Raw genomic sequence first — 23,135 nt, 5'->3', positions numbered from 1 at the left:
ACAGCTATTTATATTTTGAAACTTTTCCAAGGTAAGCTATATTCCCAGACTTTACGACTAAATCTTAACTAAGCTACTGCTACCATCTATAAGGAGAGAGAGTAATAGTTACTGTACTCTTTCACTCACTCCTCAGTCTCCCTGGCTGTTGTTTGTGAGTGAATAACCCTTCTAGGACCTGCGATGAGACTGAACTACTTTCATATTGGCTCTTTTAGCTGGTAGTGACCAGAATTCAGGGCTAAATGAGCTAGATTCAAATTACTGAGCTAGGTTCAGTAACTATGATGCATTGTACCCGTCTACTGCCACTTACAAAATTATGAAGAGGGAGTAATGTAGTTTGACCATCCTGATTTGACAGCTGACAGTCACCTTGCTTATTTTCACATGGTAGACATTGCTTATACCACTACAGTGATGGATGTAGTATACAAACTTAAGGAAAACTATTACAAACCCATACATTTTAATGATGAGGACAGTGAAATATCACTTTGCTATGATCAATGCAAAGCTCACAAAAATTGTAGTGGTTAAAGTTAATTTCTTTTTAATAACTAACTTGTACTGATACATTTCTATAGGTGCATAAAGCTAGTGTATCCCTTGCAGCCAGCCTAGCAGGAACCAGCAAACAGGCTAACTTCTACACTCCTGACATTGCTACATCTTAGTCATCTTGTATGAATTCTGGTACTTTTACTTTCTGCTGGGCACAGACTTTCCTGATGTTTAGCCTACAATGACAAATAGGACTTCATTCAAGTTACTAAATGTGGGTGCTTTAGGGGTTATTCTTTCCAGCCCAAGTTTACAATGCGGTAGAGCCTCAGCAGGAAACACTTGCACAGGAGCTGAAGATTTGTGTTACATACAGGACTCCAATATAAGCACCTGACAAAGGGTATTTTGGTGCTCGGGCTTGCTGGGGATTGTTGGGTAGCTGACAGTCTCCACCCTCATCTGCTAATTAGAAGGTTAATTATACAGACCAGCCCTCAGGTTGTTCATCTCTGTTAGAGAAGCATTACAGTGGCACAGCTGGTGAAGATGCTCTATGGTGATGAGAGAGGAATCAGGAGAAAGCTCAGGAGGCAGTAGTTATGTCAGCAGGAGAATCTCTCCCACTGACAGTACTGTCGACACAGGTGCTTAGGTTGCTGTACCTTACAGCACTCCGGGGTGACTTATTCATACCCTGGGCACTATAAGTTATACTGACAACCTAACTGACAAACCCTCAGCAAGATAGGGGCACGATGCTGCAGTGTTGCTTTCAAAGTTTAAAACCAAGATGCAAATAAGATCAGTTCCCAGGCTAGATACCCTGTGAAACAGCTGTTTGATGGGAAAGAGATTGTTGCAGAGCTCAAACCAGTACCCTGCCTTGTAGAAGGCAGAGCTCTGACAGCTCAGCAGAGATGGGAGTTGTAGGCTATAACAGTGTTTTCTTTCTCTAGCTACCTCCTACACCACAGAAAATAAGCTTTGTATACTTTAGTAGTAGCATAATTTAATTAGGTATACTCATTACTCATGAACCTGGTGGAAGGGAAAATACACACTGAGTAGAATGCCCCATAATCACTATTTTGGAACAATTGCAGCTGCCTCTGGTCATCTGTCTTAAAATGAATCTAACTTCAAGTAGAGCTCAACCCTCTCTGACTTAATGGACTTTATTTGCACCCCTCTCCCCCGTGGGCTAACCCTAAAGTGAGAAGCTGCATTAATGAAGTTTACCTGCTTGCTAGGCTGGCAGTTAATTCAGCTAGTAGCTTACACTGCTGTACATGATAAAGCATTTAGCCAAGTATCATTTTTCCTCTAACATCTTTGCATAATCACTAGAACAGTTTTAGAGTGCTAGCTTTGTAAGCCATATCACACCAATATCTCTGCCCAATACAGGTCAGTTGGTGAGGGTGCAGTCACATCAAGCCCATCTCTTACACGCTCCCTTTCGGAAGAAATGAGATTCTCAGTGGAAGGGTGTACACCTCTGTAACTAGTAAACAGATGTATTTGCATAAGGCTTTCCAGCCAATTGTAGGATTCAGAATTTGGCTCTTTGTATGTCACGTAGCAAACTGCTACGCCACTGAAAGATTTCTGCTGGAAATTTCAACTGACCCAGAAAAGAATTTGGCAAGCCGATCAACCCTCTCTAAATTGGTAGAACATGGTGTACTATTGGAGAAGGCATACTTTCAATGTCACAATGCTCTGTTTCAAAATGGGGCAGGTTGTATAGTGTCTGTCATTTTCAGTGATCCTACCGCCATATTGATTTAGAGTAACGAGCTGGTCTCACCCTTAGTGAAAAATCAGGGCCTACTACAAGGAAGCAGCTGGTAAAATAATAATAATGAGTTGTTCCATTCTCTTCTCCCTTGATCAGTCATTCTAAACCAGGAAACGTTCTGTTGCAAACGCTAGACAGTGGGGTCACTTTATTGATAGAGGAGCTTTATTTTCTGCCCTCCCCCATAGCCAGTAGAACTGATTTAAAAATGCATTTTTATTTTGAAAAGAACAGCGCAGAAACTGAATCACAGGATTATATTCCTTGACCATACCCTACAAACCCAGACACCAGAGAATCGTTTGACAATATATTTTGAAGCTGCCCATAGTTGGTACAACAAAATAATGTTAACATTGTTATGCAGGCACCAAAGTCTATCAAGGGGCATATATAATAAAAATACTATGTTCAAGAGTTTCAAATCACATTCATATCACTAGGCATAACACTTACAGATCTGTTGCAAAGACCAACATAAAACATGCTTAAGGGAACATAACAGAGAAAACCTTTAAATGTAACAGTAAAACATTATTAGCATTTGTCAGATAGGTACCTTTAACAAAATCAAAACAATTTAACTTCCATAAATAAGTCTGGTAAGATACCTATTTATCAGAGTATACGGTATGTACATTAAAAGCCCTATTGAGCTATGAGGCTTGACAGCTTTTAGATAGGCTTTCTAAATAATAGTATTAGATTACTGTATGGGGGGGGGGGGGAAGGGGGGGAGTACACAATGAAGAGTTACCATCTGTATTTCCCTAAACTGGAGAAGATAGAAATAATAATTTAAAAAAAAAATCTAAACAGATCTGTCCAACATCCAGAGGGATGGTTCTCAGCAGATTGTCCGGGCTCCTGTCCACAAATTGTCCTATATGTACTGCAGCGAGGGATGTAGAGCAGATGATTTACACGCTATTAGTGACAGGAATGCAACTATGAAAACTTATTTTCCTGTTGAAAATACACCCAAAATAGTGCTAGCTTGGTTTCACTTGATTCATATGGACAATGCTGGATTTACAAAAGGAGGCCTGAAATTTCTATATAGTGTTTTGTACCTGTATTAGAGTAGTGATTGCTAATTTCTGTTTTCTGTCTAATTACCAGGATTCTTCAATTATGGCACCACTGATCCAAGTGGCTCCATTAAAAACTGTAGAATTAAGTTTTTTTAAAAGTGTCTTTAAAGACTTAGTTGACAGCTAGGTTTGATTCATGTTGGAAGTACGGTTCTAGAGACATAGAACCAAAATATCCATCTAGAGGCTGGATGCTGATGAAGGGATCTATTTAAGCCTTACAGTGTTAGTTTTAGGAGATGAACTCTCCACTTTGAGTGAAACAGGTTTTGAAATAATTGCTATCAAGCAAGCATCAAAATCTCATCTGTTACTAAAGTCAGTTATTTCGCTCCGTGATATCTAAAATCTAAACAAATCTTTGATAATTTTTTTACATATTCAAAGTCATACTTAAGATTTAGCCTTCACAAAATAGTTCTAAGGCAACAGATTTTACAAAATTAGCACTATAGCAAAATGGCAGTGGCTCTCAACTACATGTTGTAAGACAAGTGATTTAATTGTGGATTTTTGGTACAGCATATCCAACAGTCTCATCTACAGGTCATGGAAACATAGGAGTAATAGCTGAAGAGGCACCTTTGACCCACTACAAGAAAAACGGAAACCTTTTCCCACCTTTTAAAGAGAGAGTCTTTATTTCAAGCTGCAGAAAAGTGCTTTCTTTCTTCAACATCTATGGTACCATAGACAAGGAATTTTATATATGTATGTAGGCAAGTTTTATTTAAAGACATGTTTAGGCTATTAGCAATCCGAGAATATATTTGGAGACCCAATATATTTTCAGAGAGAGTAGTATCTTTTTAAACATAAAAGGGTATGTGTTCTAAAAAAGAAATCTGGAATTTATGCTCCTCAAAGGAAGATAGCATCTGGGGCTTACATAAATTGACAGCCACCCTGGTGCTAAATTCTTTGCCTTGTGCATTTTGTTTGTTTTGCATTCTAATTTTGGTGGAAAAGGTCAGATTTAGAACAAGAGAATTAGCACTGAAAGTTAGACCCATGGATGTCTTTTACAAAAGGGAAGCTAGTATTACTTTACGTCATTATGAAACTTATGTAAATTACAAAATGTAGAAAAAATATTTTAAGTTCAGGCTTTTTCTTGCTGTCATCTTCAGGAGGAGTTTAGTTTTAATCCTGGTACAGTTCAGAATCAGCAGTGCTGTTTCCACAAACAGACAACTGGCTATACCCTTTACCTAGACATCAGTAAAAACAAAACAAAAAAAATCTTTTGAAGCAAGCTAATGAATACGCTTTTAGCATTTCCCCCCATTACTGATTTAATTTTTTCTCAAATCACTGGATTAAAAAAAAAACCAAAACCAAACCACAAACCTGTTCACAAGCTTCCACAATTTTAACAACGATTTCCTATGCAATTGCATTTTTAAGGATTATTTGCACTATGGCTATTCTACTCTGGCAGTACTGCTTCTCTGCATAAAGCTGCTCTAGCTTCTGATTCAGCAAAGAAGTTAGGCATATTCTTAAACGCTTTGAAGACCTGAGCAACATTTTATGCCAGCTCTGTTATGTAGGGGTGGTTTCTAGGAGTAGTCTTAGCGACAGAGAGACTCAACCCTCATCGAGATGTCCCTATGGGACAACCTTTGCACCACCTATACCCTGCTTAAACCCTTATAATTTGGGATTTAAGTGATGCAGGGGTCCATGTTTGGGCTCCTATACTGCGGAAGATGTCACCCGTAGAGGATGCCTTGTAACACGCAGATTACAGAGGTGATAGTGAAGGATTTAAGAAGCTGTTGGTCACAGAACTGGCTGAGAGTTTTTGAGCAATGCAAACATGGCCAATGTAAACTCTCTGCAGAAATGGTTTCTATGTTTGAAAAGAAGTTTCTCATTCAGGTTAAAGTGCCACCACATCAGCCTTCCTTCGTTTTACACAGACCCATTTGGAACGTCATTAAAATTCAGGCTAAATGAAAAAAATAAGACTAGTTTAGAACAAATAAACTGTGGAAATTGAGAACGAGGATAAAAAGGGTAACTTTAGCTAAGAGGCTTTCAGCTTTCGGGTACGGCTCGGAAGGAAACTGGTCTAATATTTACTACATGTGTTTTGTGAACTCTCAAAATGGCAGTTTTCACGCAGCAGAGCACCCCTTATTTCAGAAGCTTAAAATGACTAAGCATATTTACCTGTCTGCACTGGTATTTTTCTTACCCGTTGTTCCATCTCAGAAGATGGAACTGAAGGCTGGGGTGAAATTTAAAAAATTATTTTCTGTAATAAATAAATACATTCTCATTTTTACCATTCTAAAATAAATCTTCATGCAAAGATGTGGATGCTTAGTGTATTAAGCAATGTCACACTTTTACATTCATGCTGGAGATTGGGACAACAAAATACTTGTACATGAGAAAGAAATAATGGATTAGCACCTGGAGTTAAGGAATGATTTTCTGACACTATAGTAGATCAAAAAGTTAATTGAGCATGAACAGAGATGAAAAGAAAACAGATGTAAGACAAAAATCTGATGGCCTCTGATTTTTACGAAGCCTGGGGGCTACCTAAGACATGCTTGATTCAAATCAATTAAAAAAGAAATCACATTAAACCCAGTAAGAGTGTGTCCTTGGAAATCAGAACTACATAGGTTTGGCTTCATCATCATCTTGGGTGCTGCATGTCATTGCTTGGTTAAGTAATTACCATGCTCAGGTTTGGCTCACACATAGCACCATGTGTAACTACAAACTCAGAGATGATCATCGCCTATAGGAGTGTTACAGAAAAGGTATTAAGGAGGGGGAAGATTGGAGGAAGGCACACATTTCCAGGAGAGAAGGCAGAGAAACCAACAGGAGACAGAGCTCAAGTGTAGTGCTCCCAAAAGAGTGGGAAAAAATGGTTTTGCAGCTGCTGCATTCTGTAGCTGGAGCAGTTCAGAATGTAGAAATAAGAGTCTGAACAGGTAAATAAGAGTGTCATGGCAAGGGGCTGAGTTCTCTCCATTTCATCCTTGCACGTCTTGAACTATTCTATTAATATCTCAGCTGTAATGCAGAGATTGGAAACTAACTGGTGCACAGTGAGACACAACCCGGCACACATCATTCGGCATGGTCAGCTCAGTAAGTCAGCAGTCTTGAAACCAGATTGAAGGGGATCTGTGCACAGTTAGTGAAATCGGGGAAAAAACGACTTAACACTCCAACTGCAGTCATGCCACCTCTTTTCTTATAGGAAGTGGTTAAGGGAGGGAATAGAGGTAGGAGGTTAAGGCTTCACTACATTAGAGTTCCACTGGATACAGGCACTTCCAAGAGCTTGAGAGAGATTGCGCTCAAGATAAGCATTTACGGTAACCTAGCCTGAAAAGGGCAACATCAAGGTAACTCCCATTAGACTACCTCAAGCATGGGAACTTTCACACTTCCATCACCGCCAGCAATGGAGATACCTTCATTGACTCAAAGGGAGTGATCCCATGAGATGCTGAGCTTCTCAATCACCCATTGAGGATTGCAGCTGCTCAGTACCTAGGATCAAGACCCAAAGGCTATTACACAGCTGTCGCTGCCTTCTCTCCACTAGAATGTGACTGTGAAAACAGTAGCTATGAGGAACAAGAAGGGCGTGTGGAAATGGAAGCAAGCTGAGGAGACTTAAGAAACAGGCATGTGTTAAAGATAGCCAGTTTGTTGTGAGGAAAGTGAATCTGGAGTTCTACAGAGCAATTAGTAGCTGATTGGAATTTATTTTTAATATAAATTGAACACTGCTCTGCAAGTCTGCCAGTGTAAGGAAGGGATAAAGTACACATTTATTTTTCTCCACCCTCCCTCCAAACTATGGTTTGGTGGCTACCAGCCCGGTCCACATCCATATCTGAAAATAATTTATGACAGGGAGCAAGACAGTGATCGTTAAAACTGGATGTGGGCTGTTTAGATCAGCTAATACCTTAAGGCGATAGAGACTATACCACACTCAACAGCCTACATTTCTCAATTCGTGTATGCAAGCAGTGTCACCACTTGCAAGTGGTGATTGTTACACATTCCACCCTCGGGCAGTGGAATGTCTAACTGTTGTTAGGAAATGTAACTGTTCTGCAATGGTCCTTTCCCTTATGGGTTGTCAGGCACTGGAGTTTAATGGGGAGAATTATAAGGTCCTGCTCTAGATTAGAGCAATCTGTTTTGGATAACAAGTGCAAGAGTCACTTTTCAAGTGCTCTGGCCTAAACAGGGAAGATGTTAAATGATGGTGATTTACCATTGTTAGGCTGCTTTGTAATTTGGGGGGGTATAAATTTGGGGGGTATAACTCTTCACAGCTTTGCATGCAGTAGTCTCCCTGCCTCATTACTCTGCTAGGCTGGCAACAGCCATTAGACTCCTCTAACAACTTCAAGTCTAAACACCAAGTTATGTCACTTTTAAGAAATTTAATTTACTTTCAGTACAGAAAGTCAGCTATTCTGAACTAGGCTCCTCACCCTGTTTGAATAAGCAAAACCAGATAGTGTAAATTAAAGTACTGATTCTACATGGTGGAGGATTTAAAAAAAATAAATAAATAAAAATAAGAGGCAGGAAATCCCAGGTTACAGCCATTCCCATCATCCTCCAAAATCTGTGATGAGTTAACTGAACAAAGCAGTGTCAGTATTTTTAAAGAAATCTCAAATTCCTCAGCTCTGAGCAGCCCATAGAAAAATTAAGTATTTAGTATATAAAAGGAAGAAAACCAATCCTCTAACTCCCATTTCCCTCGATGTGTTCCATGGGACTGGACTTGAAGTTTAAAAATAGCCTACTTTAACAATTTATATTCTTTGCTTAAGTAATGTAACAGAGGCTCTCTTGCATCCATTGAAGTTTATGCATAACATGCTTTTTACGAGCTATAGAAAGATAGTGGGTATTTCAGAACTTGCTGTACAGGGTATGTCTTTATTTAGACACTTGGCAAACTGGATTTTTTCTCCAAAGCAGTTTATAGTGGCTATTTGGTTACTCACCCTACAAAAACTGCTACTTTTATGGTCATATCATCTGCCCTGTTGTCTACATGCCACACCTTTCAGTAAACATCATTGGGAGGGAGGGGCAGGAAGTGTGCTGCCCATTCATGAAGGCAGCTGGTAAACTCAATATTTTTCAAAAAATGTGTTGAATCAGTTTTTGGACTGGCCACCTGTTAAGCTTACTGATTCACAGTCACAGTGCTTCAAAAACAAACAAAAACACCTCATTTGGTTTAAAATTTTAAGTAATGGAAGTCTGCCTTCCTTCTACCATCTCCCCCAACCAACCAACCAACCAACCAATTTAGTTCTGCTCTTTGGTAGAGCTCCTCTGTGAAATATTTTCCCTGGAGGGATTTTTCATTAGTCTGGAAGTACAGATTCATGGACTCCTATGAACGTGCGGATAGATTCTTACTTGTTCATATAAGAACAGTATGTTACTCTACATACAGGGAAAGGATGGGCTGAATGCAAAGATATATTTGGATTATAGACCAGATCCAAACCTACACCAGAGTAAATCCTAAATATTTTCTTGTATACCTTGCCTTTAAATGAATAAGCTGGTGATGAGAAACATGTTGTTGTAGCAGAACTTTCTCATTCCCTCTCATCCATACTCAGATATCAAGACAATACAAAAAAATTACTCACATTTTATCTTCTTGCTCTATTTTTTAAATGCAACTGGCAGTGCATTCTAATTACCTGCCATACCACCCACTTCTATAGGCTCTACCAATACAACTGCATCTAGTGTTAGATCACATTTGATATGTTGGCATTCCATATTCCCACACAGCAGTATTTTACAAGAGGATCGCTTTCTAGTCTATTTTCTGTATGAGAAAGTTGTGCTTCTTTGAAGACAAAGCATCACAAAACTACTGAAGGTGCTGAATCCCCAGTCCACTACTGATTCTCCAAAAAGTTATACAGTAAGTGCCATACAATTTTGCAATTCTAAAACAATTTCACAATTTCCCCTTGCACACCCTACCTGATGAACAACCTAGTGTCTGGTATCAAATACTGAATTTTTCTTACCAGCAAAGAGTGCTTTTGCTTATGGTGGAATTTGCAAGACACTCCATGAAATGCATTCTGCTGTCCTCAAAATAGCAAGTGTTGCTACTTTCCCTGGAGTGCTAGAATTTGAGCATCTCCTTCCTATCCCCTAAACCTCCTGAATAATTGATTAGCAACACAAAAAATGTTGCATATTTCCCTGGTTTTCTTTTCTTTCCCCACCTCCTCCCCCCCCCCTCTTTTTTTTTTAAAAAGAGCCACACCCCTTTTTCCTCATACACTAGCTTATCAGTAATTCAGTCAGTCAAGAGAGCTTCACACCATTCGTTGCTTTGTGCAAGCAATAAGATGATCATTCTTAATACACCACATAAAATTCTATTTACTTGAATCTCCACTTTAGCAAATGTATGGTCTCTGATGTAAATATGAAGTAGTATAAAGAAACAGGATTCAATTAAAACATACAGAGACCTATGAAGGTACCCCCTTTTAGTTTTTCCACAATGTCCAATTTAATTATTTTCCTCCATATAGAAACAGGATTTTCTCCTTCCAAGGAAGGAGGGAACATCTAGCCTGATTGCATGTAAAATAAAGATGAGGGCTTTTTTTGGATCTTCCATGGCACCATATCAGGAATATTTGTTCCAGCACAGAAGCCGCTCTGAAAACTCAGTTCTCTGGAGAAGAACAAAAATCCACACAAGACAACTTGGTTTCTGTGCCTGGCCAGGTTTGAATTTAGTGGTAAATCAGCCATTTTCAGATCAAATATTCTTATTGGTTCTCACAGTTTAGAGGTGAAATCTAGCAGGCACACTTTTTCTCCTCTGGTTTTGCTGAATCTAGCTTCCCCGAGCTTCCTCCGTTGGCTGTGTCAGGTACTTGTGTCTTGTCCACACATTGTTCCATGCGCTTCATTATCAAGTCCAGGAGCGTTTCCACAGCCTTATCCACATTTTGCCCAGTAGCCGCACTTGTTTCAAAGTATGGTATGCTAATATGTAGGATATATAAAAAGTTAAAAGGCTCATTAGAAATGGCTTAAAATGAGAGATGGGTCCCCCAGGCAAAACTCTTGATCCAAACATCCCTGAACAATATTCTTGGTGAGGGATCCATACCAGTATAGACCTGTGGTCTGTCTCCAATAGAGGCTTTTATCTGAAGCTTCAGGAAAATGGTGCAATAAGGCATCTAGTAGACAGTTATGGAGTACGCTATCCATTGTGGGATAGGAATACATTTTTCCTGTCAGGAGCAAGAGGATTTTAAATTTCTATTTAAGATTTTATTTTGAGATCCTATTTAATGTAGCTGTGGACAGTATGATCTTTGCCTCCGATTTCCTGCGTCAGTGAGTTCCATAGGTAGATTCCTGTTTAACAAATTTTAAATTGTTGGCCTCTTGATTTTAATGAAAAAAGGACAATAAGAACAAGTAAGTAGGAGTGGCCATGAGGTACCTCTTTTGGGTACCCTCATATCTTATTTTTTCAGAGAGGAGTTTAGTCTCTTCATATGGACGTTTTTTTCCATGTTTCTGATCACTGGTCGTTACCCACCTCCTGAACTCCTCTGTCTACTTTTTGACATGAATGACCAGAATTGAACACAGTACTCTGGGGTGGGGGCACACCATTAGTTTATGTAACAGCAATATATTTTCAGTATTGTTTTAATCTAATTTTTTTATGCATTCTAGTATTGTGCAACAACTGTAAGTGAGTTGTTACAGTTCATTTAGAATGCAGCAGTATGTACGAGTAGTTCAAATGATCCCTTTCAATGTGAATGAACTTGCATTTCATAACGTCATTCCACCTGCCGTTGAATCATGAATTAAACAGCACTGCCCTATCATGGAATGTTGGGTTACATTACTCTTCGCATGCTGCTGTAAAATTGAAGTATACTATTCACTCTTACTCATGGCAATCTCAGACAGAAAATGAAGAAAGAAATGGTCTTGACCATTTAGTCTCCTTAATAGCCTCTTGTGAGGATCTTTGACAAAGGCATTTTGGTGGGGGGGAAAAAAAAAAAAAAAAGGGTCAGGTCAACTGGTTCCCCAGTTTTGTAGACAAGCATAGAATCCTAATAGATGAGGCACACAGTTTTTCTTTACAGAAGCCAGGCTGCGTGTACTATCATGTTCTAGATATTTTACAAATCTACTGATTTTGATTAGAGTTGCAACCAGTTTACCTGATTGTGAAATAAGCAATACTGATCTAATATGAACAACTCTTTTGGAAAAAAAAAAACCAAGATAGCAAATGTTGTACCTACTTCCCAGTCCTCTGAATTACTGACTATTTCAAAAAGAGAGAGATTGCCCAGTTATGTGCAAACCTTATTTCTTAAATCTCATCCTGAAATTCAGAAGAATGCCTTCCAATTCTGTTGCTTTTTCTAACAAGTAAAATGATCAGTTTGCTCCTGTACCTCCTCTTTTGACGCCACAAATCTTTAATACCTCACCGATCTCCCCCAAATACTCTTATGCAAGTTGATGCAACCCATTTAGCTTCTCTGCAGTGTCTGTACTCCTTAATTGACTAAAGATTGTGTGCCTCTACCAAGAACTATCTTTGGCTTTCTACTTCTGATGTACCTAAATAAGAATGTGTGTGTCTGATCGCCTGTCTTAGTCCTCATTTTTTTTTGGACTCAGATTCTCTATAAATAGCTTCATCAAACCCTAGTGAATCAGATGAAGAAAAAAAAATGATGCTTTTTATCTATTTAATGACACACTCAGAAAATAGCACTGAGTGTAACAGGGAGTTCAAACAATGTAAGGGTTTCTCTCATTAACTGTTCATACTATGAATCCCCTAAGTTCTAAAACGCAGGGTATTTTTTGTATTAAGCATTACCCATTCGAAAAAAAAAGGACAGGGCATGATCATGTGAAATCTGACTTGGAATTATCCAACAGAAAAGGAGTTGCCACCATCAGTGTGTTACCCTGTTCAGTGAAAAGCCTCTACTTAGGACATCTTGTGGTCACCAGGTGCAAGCATGGCAGGTAGAGCATTTTACTCTTCTGACAAAGTTTTAGGGGGTATGCTTTTGACATTTTTTGTCCTAATTCTCAGGACTAACTAGCTTAATTAGAATGTAGCTCTATAGTAATTATATTTTGCTTAAGTATCAATACCCTATATCACTATTCATCTTCTACAGTATTATATAACCGGTCATATTTTGAAATGTGTGGACCGCTAATTTCAAAGTGTGACAAGGTGGACAGCACTATAGAAGATTTTGCACACCAGATTAATTTTTATAGCATATCCATGTTTGCAAATCTCTACCCAACTTAACTGGTTTCCCAAATTTCAAAGCTGTGTGGTGGCAATCTATGTTTTAAAAACACTACAATGATGTAGAGATCAGCTAAAAAGTGGTTTTCCAATCACAATTTACTTACCCATATTTATCTGCAAGGTCTCTTGCTTGCCTCTCATTGACTTCCCTCTGATCTGATAAGTCAGCCTTGTTACCAATTAATACTATATCGGGATTTTCACAATATGCATTGGCTTGCAGTTGACCTAAAAAAAACCCCAAACAGAGTAGAGTATTGAAATGCCCCTAAGGGACAAAATCAGTTAAAAAAATTTGTGTACCATATGGACTTTTCATAATGCTCATTAAAGTAATTGTCTACAGAGGAAAATGGAGCAGATGTGATTAGAAATTTATTTCCAGTAAACTATTCATTTCCCCTCCATACAACGTAGATAGAACATATATTTGCATTTGATTCTCCTCTATATATAGTACTTCAGTCTACAACTAACAGCCATCAGAACATTTTGGTTAGGTTCTCTTTAATATGAACAGACATTTTCCTATTTAAAGAAACCCATTAGAAGATCACAGAAATAAAGAATTTCAAATGCTTTTCATACGCAATTATTTAGAAATTTGAGGCCAGACCTTCAGCTGGGGTATAAACTATGCGGACCCATTAGTTTCAATGGAAGCAGGCAGTTTTATTCCAGGGGAGCAGAGGTGTTTTAAAGCAAAATATTTGAGTCATTTGCTTAAACTTACCCCAATTTTGAAGAAAGAAAAGATGAATGAATATGTGGAAAACATTTAGAGGAGCAGTGTGGCAAAAAACCACTTGAAGCAAAGATTGTCCAATGCATGAGTTTTTCATTCCACTGTCCGGCTACTGAAGTGGGAATATGGCTATAGTTATGTCTATTACTAAAGCTCTACCTTGCTATGAAGGGATTTATTTGTATTCCCATGTTGCCTTGCGGTGTCCTTGTAAACACAGGCCAGCATACTCCCAGCTAGCACGCAGAAGTTTGTTAGCAAACTAACTGCAGGTCCCAATTATGCAGAATCTGAAATGAAGCCTGGTTACCTTTTGCATATTTTTTCCCCCCTCCAGTAGAATATCTTTTCCAGTACTGGAGAAGAGTACACACGTGCATGGGCACACATCTTTTAAACACCTTTATTTTAATCTGGATGATCCACGCTCTCTAGCAATTTTGTTTTAACCCTTTCTTCAGGATACCTATCAGATATTCCTGCCTTGCCAAATTTTTTTTTTAAATAAATAAAAACATTTTAAAAAGCCATAAACCCCTCAACTCTTCATTTTTAATAACTTGGGTCCAAATCCTGGTCCCGCTGAGGTCAGTGGATAACAGGCACAAGATGCAAGTAACCATATTGTTCAAAATGCAGAATTTTAAAAAGAGTGGGCTTGTTCTTTGTTAAGATTCAGAATAAGTATGGTCAGTTGTTAGGAGTTCTGAATGTGCACCGTGCTAACACTGCCTCTCAAGAGTCTCAACATTCAGTGTTAATTAAGCCTCCAAGACAGGATGTAATCCCTTCGTGCCTATTTTAGGGATAGGAAAAAGGAGGCACAGAAGTTCAGTGACTTGCTGGGGGTCACAAGTAAATCAGTATCAGAGCTAGGAATAGAAGTCTGAACTCCTTTAGTGTTCCTTCACCCAATTGTATTCACACTGCTGCCTCTTGGATGTTGATGGAACTAGATTTCTTAATAGGTTAAACCAAATGCAAAGCAAGAGGCTATTGAAATATGCAGAAGATACAGGTTGGTCTTGTTTTTGTTTGGAAGATTATCTTTAAAATCTGTTCAAGAATCTAACCAAACCTTAGGCACTGTACAGTATTAAAGACAGATAAATATCCTTAATACAAATAAAAATCAAGAACAAAAAATCAGGACAATGAACAGTGATAATACATAACATGGTAATCCATAAGACCACAGTATGCACATATGTTTTGTGATTGATTTTGTTTTACAAGTCCCAAAAACTGACCATCACAAATCCCTGCAAACAAACACCAACCCCTCCTAGAAAAACCCAGAGGACCAGATGTGCTTTGCAGAATGTTCTTTAAAAGGTTAACAAGTTTATGGAATTTTCCAGAGCTGGGACTTCAGAGCCCACTTACCCAAGTCTTAGGTTTATGGCTACCTGAAAATATTGGACCAGGCTTTGAAATTAACACCATGCAATACACAGTAACCTAAAAAAAAAAAAAAAACACAAGAAGCTGCTAGCTATCTGATACATGCAAGCTGTTCTGTTTTACTTACTCATCCAGTTTCTGACATTTAAGAAACTCTGTTGACTGGTGAGATCAAACATTAATAAAAAGCCCATGGCATCTCTGAAAAATGCTGTGGTGAGACTTCGAAATCTGAAGGAAGGAACAAATAAGCAGCTCTGTTAACAGACTGAACTCTAAAATTACTAGGTAAACATTTTTAGTGCACAACTTACTGGAGCAATAAATAATCAAAGGGGAGATTCAGTAAAACTTTTTATTTTGGTGTCTCTTTTGCAGCAAACTGTTTTAAAAAATAAAATCGAAACCCAGAGAAGTTGCACAATTTATCAGCCAAATGTTCTCGAAATAGTCAAAAGCCTGTGACCCGTCTTTCAGCTATGATGCATCATAGCCATCAGTATTTAACAAACAGAATGTGCATAATTTACCAGAGGATGCTTAGATGTGAGAATGTTATGTTGTCAATGACAACTCCACTATTTCAAATTCTCTGTCCTTTGGATTACCCTAAAAATTAATGTGTTGCTTATTTAATCACAATGATACAGACACATTGAGTGCATCCCTGATCACTGGGACAGAAATCAATTCAATTGATAAACACAGAAAAAGTGCTACCAGGAAAATATACTGGATGGATAAATACTATCAATATGGCAGATATGGGGGGGGAAAGAGTATTTGGCCATTTAACCATAGCTTTTATTCTAAACAGTTTACTGGGAAGCTCAGTTGAGGGATGGGCTAGCATCATCTACAGAAGCCACGATATTCCTGTAGTTTACAAGTCAAACTGAATGAAACTCATTTGATCTGTGTGCATTCACAGATGATACATTCTGTAGGTTTTCCACAAAAACCTATGAACCCATCAGTACAGCCTAAGTTTGCTGCCACAGGATCACAAGTCACTCTCAATTAAATTAAGAAACCAAACACATCAAGAAGCTTTCATATAGGACTAGAAGACTACAAAATGGATCTGGTGCTCTGTCTTGTGCACATGAGGATTTACCACAATACAAAAGCCATCACATAATCTGGCACATCTGTCAATAGCAGATGTGGTGGATGAAATATTCCAGGCACACACATCAAAACAAAAACAAACTGCTGCTGCAGAAGAGAGCCCCACACTCATGAGGTTTCCCAATGACAAGTTAGCTGCAAGAGTGCTACCATAAAGTCTCTTTTGTAGAAATGATGCCTTGTATACAGTACAGCTAATTGTGGTGGTCAGAGAGACAGTGGGACAGATTCAAACCAGAAAAATTGATGCACCTTAGTAGAGACCAATTTTAATATAGCACCATAATAAATGTGTTCAGGGCCTACAAAAAAGTATGAAGCCAAGGTCCCTGCCTTGAGGAGTTTATCATCTAGACAGATAACACAGACTATGGACACAGGGATGGGTGTGACAAAGAGTGCTTGACCAGTGATGTTTATCATGTATCCAGTTCCTTGTTTGCCAGTCATTTATTGTGACCTCTCTCAGGGGAGGTCTAGGGCAATGATTCTCAACCAAGGGACCGCGAACTGGTTTCAACGGGCTGTCGGTTGATGCCCAGAGCTCCAAGCCTCAATGCTCCCCATGGGGCTAAAGCCACAAGCCCCCCATCCCTACCTGGAGCCCCAAGTCCCCCTGCTCCAGGGCTGAATCCCTGAGGTGCACCCCCCATCCAATGACTGAAATCCAGAGCCCGCCAGGCCTCCCACCATCAGCAGCTGTAGCCCCATGGGGCACAGGGCTCGGGGCTTAAGCCCTGAGGCTCCTTCTCCACCTACACATACCCACGGTGGCTTAAATCAGGAGTCCTGAAGGTCCCCCACTTGGCCTTGGAATTTGTATAGTATGCTGGAGGTAGGGGGGCCTTAGAAAGAAAAAGGCTAAGAACCCCTAGTTAACTACTATAGAGCCTGGGCGCTTTAGAAGGGCTTGAAAGAGGAATGTGGAGATGTGGTTCAAACCAAAGTTGGTCTTTCCAAAGGTAGAGGGCACACACAGAGTGATGAAGGGGCAGACAGTGTAGTTGCACTTGTTTTCCTCTGATCTGATTTTCTTCTGCTATCAGTTGCATTTTGCAGTAGGCATTTTTCTCCAGTGTTTTTAAATGTTCCCCTTAAAAGCAAAGAGCTTTTGTTAAAGGAAATCCTGCCTCACCAATCGACTGGAATTCTTTGAGGGGGTCAACAAGCATGTGGACAAGGATGTTCCAGTGGATATAATGCACTTAGATTTTCAGAAAGTCTTTGACAAGGTTCTTCACAAAGGCTCTTAAGAAAAGTAAGCTGTCCTGCGATAAGAGGGAAGGTCCTCTCTTGGATCAGAAAGTGGTTAAAAGATAGGAAACAAAGGGTAGGAATAAATGGTCAGTTTTCAGAATGGAGAGAGGTAAATAGTGGTGTGCCCAAGAGGTCTGTGACCAGTATTGTTCAACATATTCATAAATGATCTGGAAAAAGAGGTTAACAGTGAGGTGGCATAACATGCAGATGATACAAAATTACTCAAAATAGTGAAGTCAAAAGCAGACTGCGAAGAGTAACAAAGGGATCTCACAAAACTGGGGGACTGGGCAACAAAATGGCAGATGAAATTCAAATGTTGATAAATGCAAAGTAATGCATATTGGAAAACAATCCCAACTATGCACAGAAAATGATAGGGTCTAAATTAGCTGTTACCACTCAAGAAAGATCTTGGTGTCATTATGGATAATTCGCTGAAAAACATCCAGTCAATGTGCAGCCGCAGTCAAAAAAAGCTAACAATGTTGGGAATCATTAGGAAAGGGATAAATATTTACAAAAAATCCATGGTATGTCCACATCTTAAATATTGTGAGCAGACCTGGCTGCCCCATCTCAAACAAAAAAATTGGAATTGGAAAAGATGCAGAAAAGGGCAACTAAAATGATTCGGGGTATGGAAAAAGCTTCCATATGAGGAGAGATTAATAAAACTGGGACTTTTCAGATTGGAAAAAATATGACTGGGGCAGGACATGATAAGGTCTATAAAATCATGACTGGTGTGGAGAATTCAAATAAGGAAGTATTATTTACTACTTCTCATAAAACAAGAATGAGGGGTCACCAAATACATAATAGTCAGCTGGTTTAAAATGAATAAAAAAAAAGAAGTATTTCTTCACACAACGCACAGTCAAGCTGTGGAACTCCTTGTCAGAGGATGTTGTGAAGGCCAAGACTATAACAGGGTTGAAAAAGAACTATACAAGTTCATGGAGGATAGGTCTGTTAATGGCTATTAGCCAAGATAGGCAGGAATTGCTGTTTGCCAGAGGCTGGGAATGGCTAATGGGGTGGATCACTTGACTACCTGTTCTGTTCATTCCCTCTGAAGCATCTGGCATTGGCCACTGTCAGAAAACAGGATACTGGGCTAGATGAGCCATTGGTCTGACCCACTATGGCCGTTCTTATGTAATCATGGTTTCCCCTTTGCCATTTTATGATTTGTTTAGTCTGCCGTTCCCCACCCCAGCGCTTCAATAGTGTAACAAGAAATGGAGGGGGGGTGGGAATCAGATCTTGTCTCTGGGCACAGTCAATATTTAAATCAAGAGTAGACCCAACCACATATTATATACTAGCAAACCACCGTGAAATGTACTGATGCTCCAGAACAAGGGAGAACATTCAAAAGCAGTGAATACAGTATTTCAGTATGATTACAGCAAAGCAGCAACAGTTTAAAGTTATCCTTCAGGAACCAGTAATGGATTTTCATTTGTTTAGACACCAAAATCTGTGCCAGAAGATGAGTGTTTTTTCTGAGTCACCTGAATAGGACATCTGTCTAAATTTTAGAAAATTGCATTTGGTTCTAATTAACTGAATACGAGATTCTGAACTCTGTGCATTACCTTTCTTGTCCAGCGGTGTCCCAAAGCTGTAGATGCACCTTAAAGGCTTTTCCTGGAGATCCATTTGGTCCTCTGCTATTGTATATCTGACAGATACAGAGTAAAATCAGCTTACTGTATAGTCAAAGAAGTAGTCTTTCACTTAGTTTATGAATGTCTTGATCATAACTAAATTTTCATCCTTAGCTCATATTGCTGTACTAAAACCATGCAAAAAACCCCAAACATTTAACAAATGGAGAATAAAAGTTTTATTAAATATAACTTATTCCTAATACAGAGATTCAGCTTCACTAATATTCTACTTCAAAGGGCCTCTTACAAACAATATTTCAAAACCAGAAAAACCAATACTGTCCTCTGAAGATGACTGGTGTGCATTTAACACTTTCACTTAGACCTTGTTTCTGCTAATCTCAGTATACAAATGTGCTGAAATCACCTCCTAGATTAAATTTCTTTGCTGTTCTTACAAATGGTTATTACAGGTGGATAAGATTAATTTCTCTATTCAGAGAAATAGATATTTTCTTAAATAGTTTACTAAACATTTAGTGACTACCTTTAACAACTGGAATTTCAAAGCATTGTGCATGAAGAAAGTATTGCACCCTTTTGCTGGGGTTCAGTTTTTAATTGTCACTACATTTCTTTTCAATGAAGTGTTACAACAGGAGATATTAAAGCAAACACATGGGATCTGTTTCTCTTGTCAGAAGTAGTTTAGCAGATTCTGCATCAGAATTTATTTGCCTATAGACTGAGTGGCTATGTATCAATATGAATACATAACTACTATAACTTTAATGCATGTAGTCCTTGATTACATGGTGCTGTTATTTCCTTCATGTTAGTTTACCATGGCGATGACCATGGGGCAAAAACCTAAATAGAATGGAATTCATGCATCAACCCCAACCACTAGAGTGACAGATGTCCCGATTTTCTAGGGACAGTCCAGAAAGTCTGGGCTTTTTCTTATATGGGTGCCTATTGTGATCCATCCCCAGGAGCTGTGCAAACAAATCAGATGTAGACTCTTTTATTGTGTAAGCGAGACAGAGGTACAGAGAGATTTTTCCTTTACTCTTATGATAATGGTATAGTACTGTTTAGTGTAGCATAAGTGAACTCCATCTTGTTAGTTTCTTGAAGTGAACTCTTTCTTGAAACTTGTACTATTGAACCTAAAAATATCTTGATGAATTCTGTTTGTATGTGTGAGTGAGGAATGTATGTGTAGGGCATAAAGAGACTCATCCTAAACTACTCCCCTTTCTGTTGTCAGAGCAAAGACACAGATTGTCCTTCAAGGTCAGGATGGCAAAGAATGCATATCAACAATCCTAAAGTACAGAAGGATCCACCCTCAGAACAAAGTCATGCTTGCAACTGACTGATGATTAACAACCATACTGAACCTAGAGTCAGCATGACACAGCAAGGCCCGTAGACTTACATGAGACCCAGCAAGTACAAAAGATGGGATAAGAACATGGAAACTTTGGGTCTTGTTCTGCAATTGTCATCTGGAGTATTGGATTCACGACCGACAGAGGGCCGGCTCCCTCCTCGTGCCCACTCTGGTTGGCCACTAGGCTGGCTCGAGCAACGCATGAAAGAACTGGTAATCATAATCACACCAACTTGCAGAACTTCTTGGATATGAATGTGCGTGTGAATGTGACTGCTTTTTGATATTCTTACATTTACAATGAATGTGGCATATTGCCTTGTCCCTCTGAATAAGATCTTACTAGTCTTTTGTTTTACAAGTAAAAGACTATGACCTTCCACCCCAGTCCCGATTTTTCACACTTGTTATCTAGTCACTCTACTAACCACCAAGTTCGGCAGAATCCATTCTGAACTTAGTGACCCACTAAGGGCACCAAGACTGCCAACATATCATTGAAGGAAGACTCCGGCTGTCAAAAGCTTCATTACTGGTGATTACATATGACAAACAAAGAATCCAGCTTGGCTTGATACTGAACCCAGCTTGAGTTTGTAGGTTCAGCAGGTAAAAAAGAAAAGATAACAATTACTTGTAAGTGATCACATTGTGTGTCTGCCTCCACATCCAAACATGAAAACTACAGTGCCATTTTTACAAAGTGGCTTTTTAAGAATACGATTGTATTTGAACAACACATATCATTACATTTAACCCCCAAGAAGTCCCTTGTTGAAAAGGATTTGGTCAGATAGACCTTAAATGGAAGAATTTGAAGGCTAACAAGACCCCATATGGTACCCAACTTCCCCACTCCTACAAAAAACAACCTTCAAGTTCCATGTCAGGGTAAGGAAAAGGTGTGCTAGAAATTTGGATGCAGCTTCTAACAAAAAGAGTTAAGCTTTCTGGTCCCTTTTTGACTAAGTCCACTATCCATGCTAGGAATACTTTAAACGTTTATCTAAAAGATATGCTCTAGTCTGCACTAGAATTAAGGAAATCCTCTGACCTGCGCTATACAGGTCAGAATAGATGACCATCGTGGTCCCTTCTGGCCTTATAAGCTATGAAAGTTAATCTACTCTAAAAAAAGTTACCTTTGTATAAATGACACCGTATTTCAGAGATGAGCCTTCTGTCTTTTCAGAAGAGCGCCAACTCAAATTAGTTTAGTGCTTCACACTGGATGGCTCTGCAAAGCCACCAACTGTGGGAGAATTAACTGGACTAGTCCAGCATGTATATCAGATTTGTTAATCAAGGGCTGTCTGTCTAGCCACAAACTTGCATTGAAATAAAGCACGAATTCAAAACAGACTGTCATTTCACTGCGTGTGTGTGCGCGCGTAGACAGGACCCTTAAGGCCAGATTCCGATACCTTTTTCATGCTGGATTGTACTTTACACCACAAGTAGTCCCATTGTACTAAGTGGGAGTATTGCAGAGTGAAGATACTGTGTAAGAAAAATAAGGGTATCAGAATATATTTATGGAGCTGCACCAACTAGAAAGAACCTAGCTTGACTGTGCAGGGTTCATGGTTATTAGCAGCAGTAACTTTTTCTTATAACAGAAGGCAACAAACATGGAACCCCACGACACACTAAACTTTAGCTACAAATTCACCCTGTGGCTGGTTAGTTTTGACACTAGCCTCTTTAATGAATAGTTCCAATTAACTTAGAACTGAATTTAAAGATTTAGTGATAGGCACTAAGCAGGAATTTGAGGGTTTACTTTTATTTTTATAAATACAGGTTGACCCAGTGAATCACAGAGTGCTTTACTTTTATATAGAAAGGCTTCTATTTTTGTGGTATCAAAACTCTTAAAGACAGTCAATCATTTGTCAGATTGCAACTGTACTATGCATTCTCATAGGGAACATATCTTTCTTCCTCTAAAATGGCTAAGATTTTTACTTATTTAATGCTTTTAGCACTAGAGATTTTAAAAGATGTACAATCATTATTTTAGCACCTACACAAACACTGATCACACACAAGTGGACTGGGGAATACACACAGCTTTGTTTAGAGTCAGGGCTGCAAGGGTTTTGTTGAAATTTTAATTTCTTCAGTTCTGAGAGGCTAGATTTAGTACTCCTACCTCTCCGGGGTTGGAAAACACTTCACAAGTAGCACCCTGGTTTAAGCTGAGTTGTCATTATGGCCTGCTGTGCATTAAAGAGCTCCTTTTTGTAGATGCTCCATTCTGGTTATGCAAAGGACACTGCAATTTCATGCAAGACTCTCGAAGCACTTTACATACACTATTGAATGTAAGCACTTCCCTTTGAGTTAGGCAAGTAGTAACACCTTTTGTCAAGCAGAGAGCAAAATTATTTGCCCAAGGTTAGAGAGCAAGTCAGCTGCAGAACTAGGAATAAAACCCAGATTTCCTGGCTTCCAAGCCTGTGCTTCATTATGATTGCTATTGTGCCTCAGGCAAGCCATGAGCATTCTTATCTGAAGGCAAAACGTTTTTTGTACATTGTACAATAAAAAATACCATCAATTTTTGCCAAGACCCGTGGATATGCATAGTAGTTGGGTTCCATTAAAACAGTGGAAGTGAATGTTAATACCCATGAAAGCAATCAGGTTGGCAGCACTGAAGATTGTGTTGTTTCTTCATATTAAATAGAAACAACACACAGTGCAAGCTGGCCCACACTGTCCTACAAGTGTACCACAAATGTAGTTTGAAAGGGTCACCTATAGAGGCATGATGAGGGT

General features: G+C 39.0%; 1 protein-coding gene across 2 annotated transcripts in view; it reads right to left on the bottom strand.

The window, feature by feature from the left end:
• Positions 1-2,605: 2,605 nt before the first annotated feature.
• Positions 2,606-23,135, bottom strand: part of RAB27B (RAB27B, member RAS oncogene family) — a 45,612-nt gene continuing 25,082 nt past the window's right edge. For both annotated transcript variants that reach the window (XM_067545425.1, XM_067545424.1), the window contains 4 exons: positions 18,938-19,023; positions 15,070-15,173; positions 12,898-13,021; positions 2,606-10,455 (listed from right to left, as the gene is read on the bottom strand). In XM_067545425.1, coding sequence (XP_067401526.1) covers positions 10,266-10,455; positions 12,898-13,021; positions 15,070-15,173; positions 18,938-19,023 — 504 coding nt within the window. In that variant the 3' untranslated portion in view covers positions 2,606-10,265. The remainder of the gene's footprint in view (positions 10,456-12,897; positions 13,022-15,069; positions 15,174-18,937; positions 19,024-23,135) is intronic.

This window comes from Emydura macquarii, unplaced genomic scaffold (assembly GCF_026122565.2).
Source record: "Emydura macquarii macquarii isolate MOO-44397 ecotype Brisbane River unplaced genomic scaffold, CSIRO-AGI_Emac_v2 contig_1045, whole genome shotgun sequence".
In the NCBI taxonomy this organism is placed as follows: domain Eukaryota; kingdom Metazoa; phylum Chordata; order Testudines; family Chelidae; genus Emydura; species Emydura macquarii.
This window is presented reverse-complemented; position numbering and strand designations above follow the sequence as displayed.